Source organism: Bombus affinis, chromosome 8, assembly GCF_024516045.1.
Source record: "Bombus affinis isolate iyBomAffi1 chromosome 8, iyBomAffi1.2, whole genome shotgun sequence".
In the NCBI taxonomy this organism is placed as follows: Eukaryota; Metazoa; Arthropoda; class Insecta; order Hymenoptera; family Apidae; genus Bombus; species Bombus affinis.
In genome coordinates, this window is record NC_066351.1 from 8,548,405 (window position 1) to 8,566,364 (window position 17,960).

Consider the following 17,960-nt stretch of genomic DNA (forward strand, 5'->3'; position numbering starts at 1 on the left):
AATCTAGGTTCTTATACAGATTGATTTAGGATAACTTCTACCTTCTCTCACAGACTATATAAACATCGCAAATATTGTATACTTGATAGAAGATACTTCTAACAAATTAGATTTCATGATAACTAGAGAAACAAAACCCAAACAGAAAATTTGACCCTTCCAAAATTTTAATGAGTGTTACACGATACTTTTGATATTTTGTATAATTTTGCGTATTGTATGCGTTCTGTCTATTTTTTTTTATATTTAATTATTAAATAAATGTGTAAACACGTTCATATGCCAATCATAACAATTTCTTATTTTACTTACTTCGTTATTAACACTAGTCTTATTAACACCATGTTAACAATAGTTACGTTTTCATGCAAAACTAACAGATATGCTTCTCTTTATTGATTTCAGGTTCTAACAAAGCGAGATCAACGCGAAGCCAAACTAATTATCCATAACTAACCAGTGTGCCCATTATGACAACTCTGAGGATTCCTCCGCATCGTCTTAAGTCGTAAAAGCATCGGGAAAATAGCGTTCTCTGTGAAAAGGGAAACATCGTAAACTATCAACGAAATTAACGCATGTGTATCTAATCCATTAACACATCGTGGGTTTCGGATACCTGATCGACAAAACTAATATCCGAGGGGTTAATTTAAACACTCCATCTCTGAAGAGAGGGAACAACGTGGTTGTACGCGAGAAAGGGTGAGCACGTAACTACGTCGAAAAATTCCATTTTCTCCGTGTCCCAATTTCTCAGGGAGTGATTCTGTTCATAATGAAAATTAAAAGTGGACCGGTTTACCTTTTACCGAGACAGTTACATACGGACCAGCTGAAATCTCGTACCTATTTCTAAATCAATTTATCCTCTTTTCATTTACGATTAAAGTGTATTTGCTTAACGTACATCGGGCTCTGAAATTTTATTAATTAATACTTGATGAACCACTGCTCGGATCGAAATGATAATTAAAATTCAAAGGACTTAAACAAAACTGTACAGAGCTTATGGTAGAAAATATATAAGAGTTTATAAACATGATTAACTTCATCGAATGCGAACTCGAATGCATCTTTTCCATTTTACTATATTAATTACATGTTCGAACAATGGAATATACAGATATTAAGCTTGACTTCAATTATTCAAGTAATTTCTGCCCAAGTGTGCATCCACAGAAATCAAGTTATTCGATATAAATTCAAATGATCAAACTTTAAAGAAGGATTCGATTTATGTGAAATAATAAGTTCACGCAGACAAAGTATCTCAAAGTTGTTTGATTCCGGGTAACTTGATTAATTCGTTCGTTGTCTAGGATATTCAGACGATGACTGTTCGAGTACGGAACGCTTCACTGTATTCAATTAATTATACAAATGTGAGAAATAATCTTGTACAATAAAGATTCATAACACAGAACAGTTGTAATTACTATCGTAAGCTAAGTGCATTCACATTAAATTACAATAGCTTGTCGTTGAAAGAAGAGAAGTGCAGCGTTAACGGAGAAGCACGTAGGTTATTAGAATCCGATGAAAACAAAAATTGAATAGGAAGAGCTGTTTTGAAGCAGGCTGATGGAAACTCGATTTGCCCAGCGAACTCGACGGCTGTAGAAAAGATATGCGTAGAAAGAGCCGTTTTAAATCGCAATCCTCCACTATTCCTCACGAATTCCGAGATCGTGAATGTATCCGGGTGGAAAATGCGTTACTGCCAGCTGTAAAGTATACTAGGAAAGTAAGAAAAATCGCTGACATCGATCGATTTCAAATGCATAGCAGTAGCTAATACCGACATGCCATAGGGAAAGATCAGCTGCAAAGTTCAGTTCATACAACATTAAAGCACGATCTAGCAATGGAATACATGTCACGATATAGAATGAAACGATTCGCGGTAATCTTTGCATTCGTTAGAAATATATATGCGTAATGCAGCGATTTCTTTAAATCGAATAACTCATTTTTCGTATGAGAGGCCGTTTATAATATTTTTAAGCGTTATCGATGTTCTGATAATCGAGATTCCGCTCTACTTTCATTTCCAAGTAGCAAAGTTTCATGTAAATTCGAGAATACTTCAAAGATAATTGAAGATAGAGAAACAAAGAAAGAACGAGAACAAATTTATTGCAGGATTCGAAGAAGCCTGCGAGTACGGCGTCAGGAGATCGCGGGGCCCTCCTCTGAAAAAAGGGGCTCCGCACGAGAAGGGGCACGTAAACGTACCCCTGGACCCGTCGTGGTGTTGTCCGCCGGGGGTGGCGGTGGTGGTGGGGGCGGAGGTGGGTGCAGACGCCGTGACTTGGAACGACGCGGAGGTGGCGGTCGGGGAGCTCCCTGTCTTGCCACCATCAGCTCCTCTGTCGCGGGGAGTGCGGGGGGTTGTGGCTCTGTGGTGGGGCTCCCCTCCTATAAAAAGCGTCAAGGTATCTTCTTCAACCCGAAAAAGATAAATGTTATCTTCACGAATTTTTATTCGAGCAATTATCTACAGTGTGATATTTTCTATATTTTTCTGATTCTTCCAATGAAACGTGAGAATTAATATCGTAATCCGTTTATAACTTGCATAGTCATAACTTCAAGTCAGATTTTATTATTTTTTTTATGGAAAATAATTAGTTATCTTTTGTTATTTTGTATGTTTAGCATATTGTACTGAAGTACAAGCAAGTTCTTATAATTAAATTCAATTTGCTTATTTGTAAATATAAATATTATTAATTGATATACAAGTATTAGTGATTGTATTTATAGCAACATTGCAGAACAAGTTAAATCGAAATACTAATTATTATATTAAAATTTCATGTGATATGTTGAATGTAATTTCGTAAAATAATTGAAACTTTTAATTGTTAGTTGAACTAGAAATAAGAGGAAACCATAGAAAATTTCACGTAAGTAATGAAACTTTTTCTGCAGCAATCAATTAAAAAGATGTTCTAATAGAATCGGAGAAATTACGAAATATTGAAAAAGAATATAATAGAGGATATATAATTATAGAATAATTGAAGAATTTCCTGGGATAGTGTAGATCGGCAAATTATTTACTGTAAAAGATACAACAGATATATTATTGAAAAGAATAAACATGTTTTATAGCACTATTACTATTTGATAGATTTAGATACATGTTATTAATATAGGCATTTAAATGACTAGTAGATTATTGTTCTAATAAAAATATCACTATTTGCTTCGAAACATAAAATTTCATTCTCATTTGAAAATTCATCAAAATTCATTTTCAATATTATTCGATAATCAGAAATATCATTTCTCATGATAAAAAGGATAATCGCAAATGCTTTGTCAACTTTGAAAATAATTGAATGCAATGCTATGTAAGAATATACCTTTTACGTACTTTAATACAAATATTTGAGGCTATTATTTAACGGATGTACTTAGACAGACGCAATATTAAATCTTTGGAATATAATTCCTATCGTTTTAATCAAAAACGAGAACATTGGATTTATATGCTGATCGAAATACACAAGAGGTGGCTACAAATAACGTTTTATATTCTACTTTATGATCTGTATATTTTATATGCTTTATACATTAATGTTTACGTGTATTACGTGAAATAGCTCTTTTAGTAGTTTTGTATTGAATAAATTTGATGAAAAGTCAAAAAACTGTTTCAGAAAATTACATAAACCCATATAATTGTTATGTTTCATATTTTTCATTGATAATGTAAATAAATAAAAATTGTCGGTTAAAAAATTTAACATAGTTATTATAACGTTATCGTATTGAACAGACCATATACATAGTGGATAAGGAAAGACACCTAGTTGACTGTTCTCAATCTTATCTAGCGTGCCAGGTTAAATGTGTTAGACTTGTCTTCGCTTGTAGAGGCTTAGTGCTTTATTCAACCTTTCAGTAAATTTCACCCGTTAGGATCAAACATTACACAGAAAATTTGCCTTGCATAAAAGCTTCTAGAATACAATATTACTTCCGACACTCATCCGACATAATATTTCAAATTATTATTTTAATAAATATTGATAAAACTAGCAGATTAATTCTACGCTCAGTTACATCTTATATTCAATATAACCAGTATTACGGAGTATACAAAGCTATTTGAAAGGTATATATACTTAACCTACAGTAAAGTTAATAATACAGTAATAATATTATTTTCAAAATATCGATATAAATGCCATTCCTTGCTTTTATAACGACTATCCACGATCTACTAAGTGAAATACAAAATTATAGGTTTGCATATGTAGTTTGTTCATATCAAATCATAATTACGTAATGGTTGTTGTGTTTTTCAATAAAATTATCTAAGTATCCATTCTAATAAATTATAAATTATTAATATAATAGCTTATATCGGGTAGTAAATGTAATATCCATCGTATGCAGTGATGTACGTCATTCTCAGACACAGCCTAAACATCTTATTCCACGTCACAGAGTATCTAGGCCATTATGGTCATTCTCTTTGTCTATATCCGACTTATGGCAAACATACCTGATCGTGATTAGAGCATTTACTTGATCAAATTATAGGTAATATCCAGTACCTAAATTAGTGGTAAATTATCACAAACTTTCTTTACTTATTTACTTTACTTACTTATTATATAAATTGATTCCTTTTTATTGTATTTATTTTAGCAGAGTTCGAACTAAATAGTTAATTGATAAATCCATGCAAATTGAGACAAGAACATCTCGTATCTCTTTCTTTAAGAAAATAAATAGTTCATTTGCATAAATATAGAAATCACTGTATTCCAATCTGAAACTAATAGCTGATAGTTAGTGATTAATTTAATATCTTGGTTTCAGTGATGGACAATTGATTTCGTTAATTAGTTTAAACACGGTTACGTGGAATAATTGCCTTTCAATTAAGCAATTTAACTAATTAAAGAACTAATTACCATTGCCCTGTACTATTCTAGTAATACCTTGTTTCAAAGTCAGTTAACATTATTACTACTGTGGCACCACCGCTTAATTCCGGAACACAATTACAGCTTATTTAATGTATGAATGTGTTCCATCCACTGTTATCATTCAAGCACATAATTTGTTTCCATAGCTACCGTTTCTAATTATTTAAAGTTTATTACAAATCGGTCGCTTACACAAGTAGGCGCGTTTATTATGTTTATTACACGTCACTCTGAGTTATGCAGACAGATGCACACTGGTATGAACATTATGGTCAATTTATGCCAATTTTGGAATGCATTATTTGATAGAAATTCCTCAATGAATCTTCTCAAAGGAACAATGAAATTAGAACGTTAATCATTGTTTAAGGTAGTTTATCGTCGGACATTATGCATTCAACATAATTAATACAACTTGATTTGAATACGTATTGTTAACAATAATTCGTAATTAAGGAATATGAAATATGTAACTCTCAATTACTAGTAATAATTCATTTACAAACATCCAAAATCTTCATCAAACTTTAGATACAATAGCATTAAATTTAACGCCATTTTTATGCAAATTGTAATTAATTTTTTTCAGAATTCTCTTTTGTATTCTATATAACATATTTTGTTTTTATATTTTATAATTAATTGGTAAGCATCCAAGATGTTCAGCGTGACTTTAATTACAAACAGCACTTCCATATTTTCATACAAATTGTAATTCATAAATTCAACTTTAGAAAATCCACCTTTGTGAATTTCGATCAAGAACGATGCTAAAAGAAGCTAAGCAGAAAATATTTTATCCGACTAAATAAAACTATTACGGTCAGTGGAAACATTTTTATATATATATTAACCGCACTTGAAGCCGTAAACAGGAATAGAAAACGTTCACAGGGCACGGGGCAGATCGATAACTCTCGGATTCGCGTTAATTGAACTTTTTCATTCTCATGAATGTTTTAACGCCTGTTTCATGAAATTCTTCAACTGAAGCTGAATCTCATATTTTTAATGCCGTTCCCATGTTCTCGTTAAAAATTCAGCAAGTTTCATGCGACGCGGACGTGACTCTCGCCTGTGATTTACCCAAAACGTATATATCTTGTCAAGAACATTGTCGTTTCAATGCGTCTCGCTCTAATCTCTATGTTGCCTTATGTCTAGAGATCTAGAGAGTAGCAGCGTGTTTCTGTACAGAGGTTTTGATAGAAGTTACGTCAGTGTCTCGAAACTACATGATCTCTGGCTTCCTTCCTTGAAACTACCCTTATCCGACTGTTGTTGCGTGTAAGGTAGCAAACAGAAATGTGCCTCGAGTTCAAGCTAAGCGTGATAAATGAAGGGAAATAAGCTAAACAGCCAGGATCAAGAAAACTACCGACCAGAATAATAGTAGGGTACGTTGACTACGCGCAGCAAAGGACGAACCACACCTTTTTGTCAGACAATGCTTCTAAATACGTGAAAGCTCGAGAAATGTCATTTCTTGTTACGTCTTGTTACAGTTTGCGAAATATATATAGGTATAACAAGAAAGTTTATTATAACATTACAAATATAACAACAAATTTTTTTACTAATATTTATATTCGTGTTTAACTTAAGCTCTTAAATATTGGTAACACTGATAAAATTTAGGAAAGTATAACATAGTATTCAATTCTTCGTGTTTATTAATCACGCACGAAAAGGAATTCGAAGTATTCTTATCTTCGAGCAAAATACTATGTTACGAAATCATCGATCAAACAATTTCCTGTAAAAGTAGGCATTTGTATAAACATCCACAACCTAATTCCGAGATACTTTATCTACGAAAATCACCCTTTCGCGAATGTGAAAAGAAATGTAATACAGATCATGTACGTATCGAGCGCTGAAACATACTCTGTACATTTCCACAAAAATTTCACAAAACAACCGATAATATTCAACATACCTGCGCAACGTACTACTTTACGCTATGAAACAACGAATTCAAACGAACATAAATTAATCTCTCGCTGTAAACATGGTCTCTTTGCTTTTGGGTAAATCGTGAGTTTAGTATTATATTGCATATCATTGCGCGTCGTTGCGCATCAAGCCCATGCAAAATATCGGTATTCTTCGAAATCTCGTCACGTTTAAGCGTAACTCGCTGTATAATCTCGAAGGTACCGGTACCACCTGGGGTCGAGGTAGCCGGGGCCGTGACAGAGGTCGCGGGGGCGGCACGAGCCTTCTTGGTTCAGGCGTCGCCCCCGCGAATTACTCTCCAGGACTGCAAGGCGTAGCGCCTGAGCTACGGGAAGTAGTAAATATTCTTGGCGAGAGGAACCAGGTTGGCACACTCACAGGCGTGGGACCACCTCCGGGAACCTTGGAAAACGATGGCCAAGGCGACGAAGAGGAAGGTGCTCCAACGAAAAGACCACCAAGACCTCTCTACAGGAGATTGATCAATTACGTTCGACAGGCGTGGACCGGCGTGAAATTCGCTTTAGGTATTTCGCTAGCTTATCGTTGAAAGTATTCTTATTTAATGTATCTTTGCATGATAAAAATTCTATAGAAGTATTCGTTTATGTATATGTGTATGTATACGATGTGTCCAGTTTATCTAGAATTGCTTAAATGTCCCGAAAAACGTGAATGATGAAAAAAGAAATGATGATAAAAATGATGAACAAATGTTTTAGACAAAAATTGCGTGACATAGAGAGGGGGCATACTATACCCTTGCGTATTTGACCTTGCGGTGATTTTGAAACCTTCTGCGAGGATAATATTATAATTTTTAAGCAAACACCTCCATCTCCTATTACGTATCCTTCGAGCTGATATTCAGACGTTTTCAAAACGCTATATACTTGTGACATAGGTAAACCTTCAAGATTTGACAGAGAAATACAAAATATTACCTAGAAGTGCTGATTGGAATGGACTAACTGTTTTAGAAACGTTAGAAAACTGCAACCTTGTTTTTCGACAATGCCATACCAGTAACAGCACGATGAAAAATATTCCTCCGGTGTACATCGGATAACGCTAATGCTGACAACGCATCGAATTCTAAAATTCATATCTTGGTAGCGGATGGTGCAAAAGACAGGAGTTTGTAATGTTCTGGAAACGACTGAATGTCAGCTGCAAGAATGTATAGTAAAAAATGGAGGTATCCGTATACAAATTTTAACATTTTCTTCATGTGAGATTTTAAAGTCACCGCAAGGTCAAATACACAAGAGTATAGTATATGCCAATCATTCTCTAAAATATTTGTATTGTATTATTCATATTTTTTGAAATATTTATAAATTATATATTTAATATATAATAAACCGGACACCTTCTGTACGAATATTGTAGTTGAAATTATACTAGTTTGCAGAGCACTTTATAGCATATTTTTGAATTACAATAGAATTTTCTTCAGCACATGTTCCTTTCTAAAATATAGTTTAAAGTTATAGAAGATGAAATTGTTGTAGTATAGAATACATGAGTATAGAATGTGTATTATATAGAACACTAAAAATGAGACAGTAAAATTCCAGTAGCGTTCACTTCAACGACATACCATTTTCTTTTATACGTGTTCCTATTAGCTATATTTTACTGAAGTAAATAATTATTATTAAATTAAAATTGCAAAGAACGAACACCAATGACTGAAATAATCAATGTATGCTTTTAAGGTAAATTAAATCCTTTTTTTTTTTTTTTTTGTTCCGTTAAAATCCTTTCTAAATTTTTTGACTCACATCGAGTTTATTTCATGCTTTTAAAGTTTATACTTTTGAACTTTTAGGAAATTTCCATACAGGCAGTATTGTTTAAAACTTCTGACACAGCTTGGAGTATGTCTATTTAGGGAAGATTGCCGACATTTTGACAGGATTGTAGTTAGGATTGTAGTCTCCATCAAAAATTCAGCAACGCAGAGAGGCGGGTTTTCCGATTGTCGTGTATTCAAATTGAATGTTCCACCATCATGAATCGTGGACTATCAACTAGGGTAAAACGGGAAGTGAGAAATATATTCTAAACCGTTATATTGGGAACATAATTCCAATTGAAACGGTTCTCCATTTCAATTCTTTAACGATATTGACTATTTATTTCGAAATTAATTAATGTCTCTTTCAAAATTAAAAATTAAAAATTCGACAAAAATGTACTCATCAAATCATTCTTCTACGATCTTATTACAATGTATTCAAACACATTTCATACAATAAACATCCAAATACTTTCGTGAGTCTCTGTGCGTTCAAAACCACGTCGATATTTGGAGATTGAGCAAGTTACGTATCAGAATACAAATATGTTTTACAAAGTTCGTAGCAATTTATCGCGTGCATCATCGTACTCTAGAATCGTATCCCACGAAGTGGTTAGAACACATTTTCCTGAAACGTGTGAGTCTCCCGAGCTTCTGTTGCGAGGGGCCTTCAACTTGCTTACGTGCTTTACCCAGCCATCTATGTTGCATGATATTCCTACATGCTTCTTCCTCTGTATGTGCACGTACGCCTTTGTTTCACGTGTTTCAAGGGTTATTGTGTTCGACTTACCTCCAATCGACCTTCTTCTTCCGATGCCTCGTTGAGTGACTATCATTGCTTTACGGGTTTTTCTCGTTTGGCCGTATTGTGCTTAACTGAGGCTCGTGAAAAATTTAGATCGCTACTTAAAGAGTTTCTGAAACCTTCCTAAAACGATATTATAATTTATCCCAGTTTAATTGAAAGCTCCTTACTGAGAGTATTTATATAATAGGAAGAACAATATACAGTGGCAAAAAAAGGTATAGGCACACCATTGCATGTAATATAATTAGGCCCAAGTATATTAAACTTCGTGTCATGTAGTTTTATATGATTACAAAGTTTGATACTATGATATTTGGTACCAAAATGAAATGCATAGAATGCAATAAAAGAACACTTCGTCGGAGAAGAAGGGTGTGTGCGAGTACTTTTTCTAATTGCTGTATATGTATAGTATTATTTTGTAAATTTTATAATTTCGAAACTTCGGAAATTGTACTATGGAGGCATAAAAGATAGCTTACTTAATAAGAAGAATTTAGCGTTCACCAGTTCACCAGTGCCGACCAGTCTTAGTCTTTCCTGATAGAAAATCATCAGAAAGTATAAATGATAAACAAAAAGGAGGGACATTTATCTCTTCCAGAAAGTGAGATATTACTCAATAACAATCAACAAATGTATCGATTTGACAATTTCTTTTTCATATTGAATACGTATAAAAATTGATTGTATTTGAAGGAAGCAACGTTTCGACGCAAATTATAATCGTTCAACAGCAATGTCTAAAAAAAGTAGGTTGATACTTCCTATCGATGGAACAGCTTCCAATAAATTTCTTTACTGTTACTCGCACAAGCCACCGCCTTTCGTTCGCATGAAAGGTAAATGAATTCTGGAAAGCATTTTCCGGGCTGCAATTCAACGCCTCGTTTAATCGGAACGAATAAAAGCATACGTCGGTGTGCATCGAAACAAGCTGACAATAGGTTGCTCGTTGCACGCCACTCGCGGAAAATTCATTTAAATGTGCAAGAGGTACTGTTAGTCATGACTGGTGAATCGTCTACGCGCATCGATCGTACGTGCCTCGAATCCTTTTTTTTTTTTTTTTTTTACGACCGTAAAGAAACACACACGTGCGAATATTAATTGTCCGACGTTTTATATCGTTCAGCTAAAGTGTTACTATTAGAGTTGGAAAGAAAGAATTTCAAACCATTCGTCGTTCTGTTCAAAACGACAAATTACGTGTAAATACGGAATATTCTAATGTGTCGCTTGAAATACTTCAAATTTTTAGTAGACGCAATTGCTGATGAAGGTATTTGAACATCTTTTACATATTATTTCAATAAAATTTTCAACAAAATTAAAGTGCGTAATAAAATAAATGCACATTATAAAGTAGTATCTTCTTATCACGGGATCTGTTTGGAAATTTTTGATTTATATTATTATTAGGGAACTAACGCGTCTTATAATATTTTATGATATATCGTACAGTAATAGAAATATCATACTTTACATATGTGCACTGTACTAATTATAACCACGTTTCCTAATTTAACCATGTTTCAAATTTGATAGTTTGAATGTTGCAGTATTAATGTTATGTAACTATATATGTATAATATCAAATATGATTATTTAATGTCACTTCTAAAATCATAAAATATTGCCCTTACACTGTTTATTATTTGTCAAGGATGAGTGGCGTAAAAATTTCTTTTAGTTCCTTTTTTGTGAAATGTTTCGTGCTTTGTTCTAAAAAATAACGCGAATAAATATTGGAAACACGATATATTGTTTAATTTGACGATCTGTAGAAATCTATAAAGAGCATTTTTCTTTCGCTATACTGGCAAAATTGTACGATTATTAATTTAATAATCGTACAATTAAATTTGTATGCCCAACAAATTAATTGTAGTCAACGAATTTTATGAACATTCATAACTATTCATTGAATATCCTACAAGCGTAATGGTTCTATTGAATATTTGTTATTTCCGAATTCTACGAAGCGTAGAAAAAAATTCACTTGAACAAGAGGAAACATCAATAAATTTTATACTTTAATACAAAAGCAGAATAGCACAGAATTGATTTATTGCTTGGTATTATCTTCTTCATCCCAAAGGTTACACAACAAACAATTTACAAGTAACTCGAACCACACGAATTGCACTATGCTATCTATAGAAAAATCGTTCGCCTTAATGAATGTACTATGTACTCTTTTTCACTATATGCACATGATCAGAAGGAGGTATATATTGCATTTGCGAAACGTGTATGATAATTAACATTATCTGTATCAATTTTCAATATTAGCTAAATATGTTATGTAGTAAATAGCTATGATAAAGCCAGAATTAAGTAAAAAAAGTAAAGTATTTTCATTCAGGACATCGTTCATGGAGTACACGTGTACTTACAATATCCGAAGACAGCTAAAAACAAACTGACGGCTACCTTTCTAACCAAACGTGTTCAATGTATAAAAATATTATGTACTTTTGTCAATCTTGAAACTTTCATGCACAATATTTTCGCGTGTTATTTGAAATACCGAAATTAATGAAACATCCTACATACGTATTTTTGCAATTTAAAGTTACTATCACGGTACTGCGGAAAATAAATTGCAAAGGGCGAATGTGCTCGGCAAGTTTTTTCCATAATTAACAGAAACCTTTGATTTCGATTTTGCAGACTCGGAGTACGAAGAGGAACAGACCCCGAGATATAGACCCGACTCGTTGGCGAGTCTTTGTCGAGCTACGAGATTCACCGAGGCAGAGCTGAAGAGAATATATCGTGGCTTCAAGGCAGAATGTCCCACGGGAGTCGTCAGAGAGGAAACTTTCAAGTGCATCTACTCACAGTTCTTTCCGCAAGGAGGTGGGTGCATTATGGCATAATATCCGAAAGATTTTACCATCGTTTTAATTAATGACGGATACGTGGCGGAAACTTAGCGGAAAATGAACACAGTATTTTAATTCGTTCAGCTAGGGATGCACAAACTAACTTTCTCCAACTCGACTCTATCCAACTTTTGTGATTTCTAGATAAAGCGTATGGCGTAGTACTATCAATAGCATGGAGAAATAAATAAAGGAAATTATATTTTATACGTATATAAAATGTTAGAAAATAACATGTAATCGTATAACGATACATAGTTACATCACTATATTGCACAGTATTCTTTTACGGGATTAAATAATTTGTAATTTTGAATATTTAACCCTAGTACGTCCTTTGAGTCATTTTTTAATCAATCGTGTACATGAGCACATTTCTTTTTGAATTGAGACGAAAAGTGGTAAAATCTAATTATAAGTACGAGAGAAGTCATTGGAAATTCTATACTTATTTATTCGATAAATAAAAACTAGTGTTGGATTAAAAGGTATGTTGATGTGAAATTCGAATATAAGGACCAGACGAATACTATTCCATTCTGTTTATTCGAAGTGTGTATTCACATTTAAATTCCCTCTGCTTCGCAGTAACGCGGAGCTTCGACGAAAACCATAAACAATAGGCTAGCTATATGCGTGTAGATACTGGGTAAAGAAAAACACAATGGGAGAGAAAGCACAATCGAATAGAGCAAATAGACCCACGATACTTCGTTGAATGCAGATATAGTTACCATGGTAACAAACTCTCGTATCAAAATCGTCCTACGTTTCAGCGTTTCTCTTTATCCGTAAAAACGATATCGATATTCGTCAGTGAATGGCTTTCTATCGATTTCAAATATTTTTGTGCTATCCAAGGCTTCTGTGTAACTTGCGAAAAGCTTGCTTTAAATTCCCCTAACGACAAAGACCCCTATTCTACCTTATTTAGAATTTATGGCGCATTCAATCAATCGAAGGGCTCAGAAGAAAAGTAGTATAAGCAATAAAATTTTTAATTCAACGACATTTACATATAAGTTACTATATCACATTTCCAACATTTATATTATAATTTTGTATTGTACATTTGTTCGAGAGAATAGAACTGCCATACGAATTTCATTGTTTAATTGTTTTCATATATAACATATCGCTTTGTTGCTTATAACTATCGATTTGCTACCATGTATGTAATATGCGGTATGTATTTCAGAGTGAACGTTGCGTTAGTATATTCAGAAAGCTGTCCTAAAAATGTCACTGCAGTTTTTGATTGACGGATCAATTATCTTCGCTTTAATTAACACGTGTTGGTCACTGTAAAAAGGAAATAACTAATCTACATTTTAGGAACAACCATGGACCGAAACTTAGTTATTATTTGCTTTATTATACTTCGTAGTACGATATTTACAATAATGATATCGATAAATTAAGAAGATAACAGAACCTTTTAAACCGTGTTGTAGAACAAAATTACTGCACCGCAAAAAGTTGTTCGTAACAAAAAAAAATTTTGTGGAAAATCCTTCAATTCTCCTATATAAAAAAAGTTGATATATGTATGCGGAGAGCAATATAGTACCGGTGGAAGTTAAATTATAGTACGAAATCGTTCGTAGTCGACGTTCTAATATTCAAAGTCTTTAATCCGCAGTGAAAAGAGTAAATTTATTGTTAAACGCGATTTTGAGAAAGCATTAGAAGTTTTATTGGTTTGACTAAGGTAAAAACCTAAGATTTTTGGTCAACGATTCTTTTAAACGTGTATATCGGATTTTAAACTCAATCTTGATGGCATTATCGATTAAAGCATTTTTGTTGGCAACGAGCACACATGGCTGAAGTGTCGTACTACTTTGTACGCAGCTGTAAGTACACAAGACGACCTTCGATCCCCTGATAGTGACAATTTCTCTTCGCGAACAATTTTATGGCTGAGTGCTGCATGTCGTATCGATACCGTCATTTGTTTGTCGTTCGATACAAAAGGAAGAACGATCGAGAATTTACGGAGGACAAACCTCAAAATCTGAAAAAAAATGTTCCGATAAGTGTACAAATTCCAACCGTTTATTCTTCGTCGACGAAAACCTACAATAAGCAATGATTTGTGTAGCCTTAAAACTCTAACTCTATTTATGGAAAAACTCTAAACAAAACGTTAAAGTAGAAACTTTTTTTAATTAAAAATTTAAAAGGCACATATTTAGCTACAGGGTATTTATGAGCTTTTATCTAAAGCAATGTAGATAAATTTAAGAAAGAAGAATTACAATTTTGTCATATATTATAATAGAAAAAATATTTGTTTTTATAAGGAAAATTAAGGAACAGGAATTTATTTATATTTAAATCATATAAATATTTCAGTAGTGAAATTTTAAATAATCAGATTCTATTGAAACGTAATTAAATTATATTTCTACTTCGTTAGTAATAGTAAATAAATGTGAAATCCACATAGTTTTTCGTAAATCTCGATAGTAATTACCGAGAGGATAAATTCGACTATTTCATATGCGGTTGTTTTGCATAATAGTTGCGTGTACAACAGCTATAGTATCTCACGTGTTACAATTTCACCTCCAACATTTCCTACAATTTATAGGTGTAGGATATTAGTTTCATTTACATTCGCGATAGTAACGTCAAGGAAGATCATCAAACTGATTGCTGTAAAATTATTGTTATCGGGAAAAATTATGATATACTAAAAATTCATTACAAACGCTAAATAGAGTTTATTATTATTAGCTTCCTATCTTACAAATGTAATTAACTTTCACTACAAATAGCAACTTTATTGTAATTATAATATTTTATTACCATTATATATAATCATGATTATTAATTATAATATTCATTAGTAAAAATATAAAAAGGAGGAAACAAAATTATTTTTACCCTTAATAGAGAGAGAGAGAGAGAGAGAGCTTTTAAGCATTCGTTAAATAAGAAACGAAAATAAATTATCTATTTAAACAATTAAATTATTATCGCCAATAGAGCAAGTTATAATTTTAATGTACTTTTTGTTCTAAGAGTGACAATAAGAGCAGCACTAGTCCATACTATCAAATACGGCAAATAGAATTCAATTGACTACCTGAAACTTTTGGATGTAAGATATATCCGATGGCAACATGGTTCTGGCATTTCGTCGGTTCTACTCATACCAGCCAGACTTGATACCAGATGTTCAGTTTCACGATCGACTAAATTATAACTCAGCGACGCGACGACTCGATCAATTACTTCTAATTCTGCGACTACTGTAAATCCATTTTCAAGTCCTATACAACACGTAGTATGTTCATGAGTCTCTTATTGTGTCTTTTCGATCTATATCAAGAAATCCAGACAATTCCATCATTAATCGAACTTGCGTGAATAAAAGTAAACCTATACGTAAAGATTCTCGCCTGTAACTCTCTGTGAGATCAGTTGTTTCTCTGAAAAATAGCCTTTTTTCTTTGTTTGTCATTTTTCGAAAACTAAGTGCCTGATTTGGTGCAGCTCTGATAAGATAACCTTCCTGAAGTAAAAAGGTTGATTAAATCCGGAATTTGTGGAGCAGAAATATTTTGTCAAAAACCTCGAAGAGCTTATTATATTTCTTTTCTCTCTTTTCACTTTTTCATGTTGTATTAGGAAGCTTGTGCTACCCAATCGGCGCTGACCCGAATACAGCGTCGCAAAGCACAGTGAGTTTTATGACTATTAATCTGGGTTTCGCACCATTGTATTCGCCTGTGTTCCTCTGCGTTCCACGTATAACATATGCGATATGATGCGCTATTTTATGTACATATTATATAAAATATTGTACGCTGCATCATATGAGAACACCGACTTCGTTATCACAGCCAAATACAGAACTGAGCGACTAGATACATTCTTGTTTCTCATGTTGAAATTTCAATTAAAGGTTTCCATGGTAGCACATTTTTTTGTAGATTCTCAACATTTTCATGAATGCACGTTGCCAAAATCGAAATTTCGAAATTTCAGTATTATAAAAAATACGTGTTCTGTGTAGGAATTTAAGAGCAATATACTTAATTAGGTCACTCTCGTACATTTTTGTTTCGTTTCCAATAAAACAACCGAACAATTTCAAAAAATAATTTGATTAATGATATTTGCTTGACAGAAACAGTTATAATATTACGAAAATAATACATGGCTATATATCGAATTTTTTTCAATAACAATCAATTTTCCGTAAGATAATACAATGCAGAAATATATGGTTGTAAATGCTAGCGGATGTACAAGGGTCAAAAGGATCAGCCGCGAGCGTCTATCCCTGCTTCTTATCAGAGAGATACATGTTTGTACTTATCTAAAAGCCCTCAAGCGTTTCGAGAAGGTAAACGAAACTCTCATGTATGTTCGTGCAATGAAATGAGATTTATACCTTTGGATCTGTCGGAGGGAATGTTCAATGACAAAAGGACGTTCTAAGGTTTGGATCGATAGTCGAAAGTCGAAGAGGTGAATTATGACAACACGATACCACCCGTTTTGCTGAATAGTGAATTTTCGCTATAAGGTTGCTTACAGCAGCTATCGTCTAACTTTGGAAAATTGTATATGTCTGATATAGTATAATGTACGATATCTAAATAGATCACATTTAATATCGATATATAAAAATACAATATTTCACGTGAAATATAGATTTGAAATTTTATTCGTGTAGGATTTGAAATCAATTAGATATATTGACATAATAAATATGGCGAAGTATCTTTATAATCTTTGCGAAAAATATTCGTTTCCTTAAAAGCTTGGAACATTATAATTTATATAACAAAGTATTCTCGTTTCAAAATGATCATCTAAATGTTGAAAAGCTAATAATACCCAACGCACGTTTTGAATTATAATTTATATACAAAATTAAATGCTTTAAAGTCACGTTATTCAGTAAAATCTGATCTTTTCAGCGCAATTAAAATAATTTAACTTTTCAACAGTATAAGAATAATTAAAAATCGTTGGCACAGTAATGTTATAAATTGAAAAATGTGAAAATATGATGAGCCTTATTATTAATGGCAGAGAAATACAATTTTTCGAAGCATATAAAAAATACATAATATATTATAATTGCTCCTAGAAAATGAACAATTAATAATATAAATATGTTTTAAATGCTAAACAATAGAAATATATCGTATAAACTTAGGTGTATTCTTAAAAAAGGTATAAAATATAAAATAATAAAGTAGCCTCTAAAAACGTCCAGTTTCTCAATTTGAAGCTTGTAATATGTAAAATTAGTACATGTATACGCGCTATAAACCGTTGTTTAGAAAATGAAGTCGAAATTGACTCGTTGTTCAATTTAGAAGATAGTAAAAGTCTATTTTCATCATAAAATAGAATCCTTGTGCGGCGAACAAATTTAACTTATAATATGGTTCCCAAATTCTTCCATAGTAAACAGGAAACTCGTATAAAGTTGTAAGAAAGAATATCAGACGAAATGCAAGTGGGGAAAGTTATTGTTAGTATTCAATAGGTATCCATTTCCGTTCTTTAAA

The 17,960-nt window shown here is 32.8% G+C and overlaps 1 protein-coding gene across 1 annotated transcript in view; it reads left to right on the forward strand.

The window, feature by feature from the left end:
- Positions 1–601: 601 nt before the first annotated feature.
- LOC126919668 (Kv channel-interacting protein 1-like) overlaps positions 602–17,960 on the forward strand; it is a gene marked incomplete at its 5' end in the record, with an annotated part of 41,079 nt that continues 23,720 nt past the window's right edge. Inside the window, 4 exons of the mRNA XM_050729152.1 lie at positions 602–705; positions 2,146–2,294; positions 7,109–7,438; positions 12,206–12,394. Coding sequence (XP_050585109.1) covers positions 602–705; positions 2,146–2,294; positions 7,109–7,438; positions 12,206–12,394 — 772 coding nt within the window. The remainder of the gene's footprint in view (positions 706–2,145; positions 2,295–7,108; positions 7,439–12,205; positions 12,395–17,960) is intronic.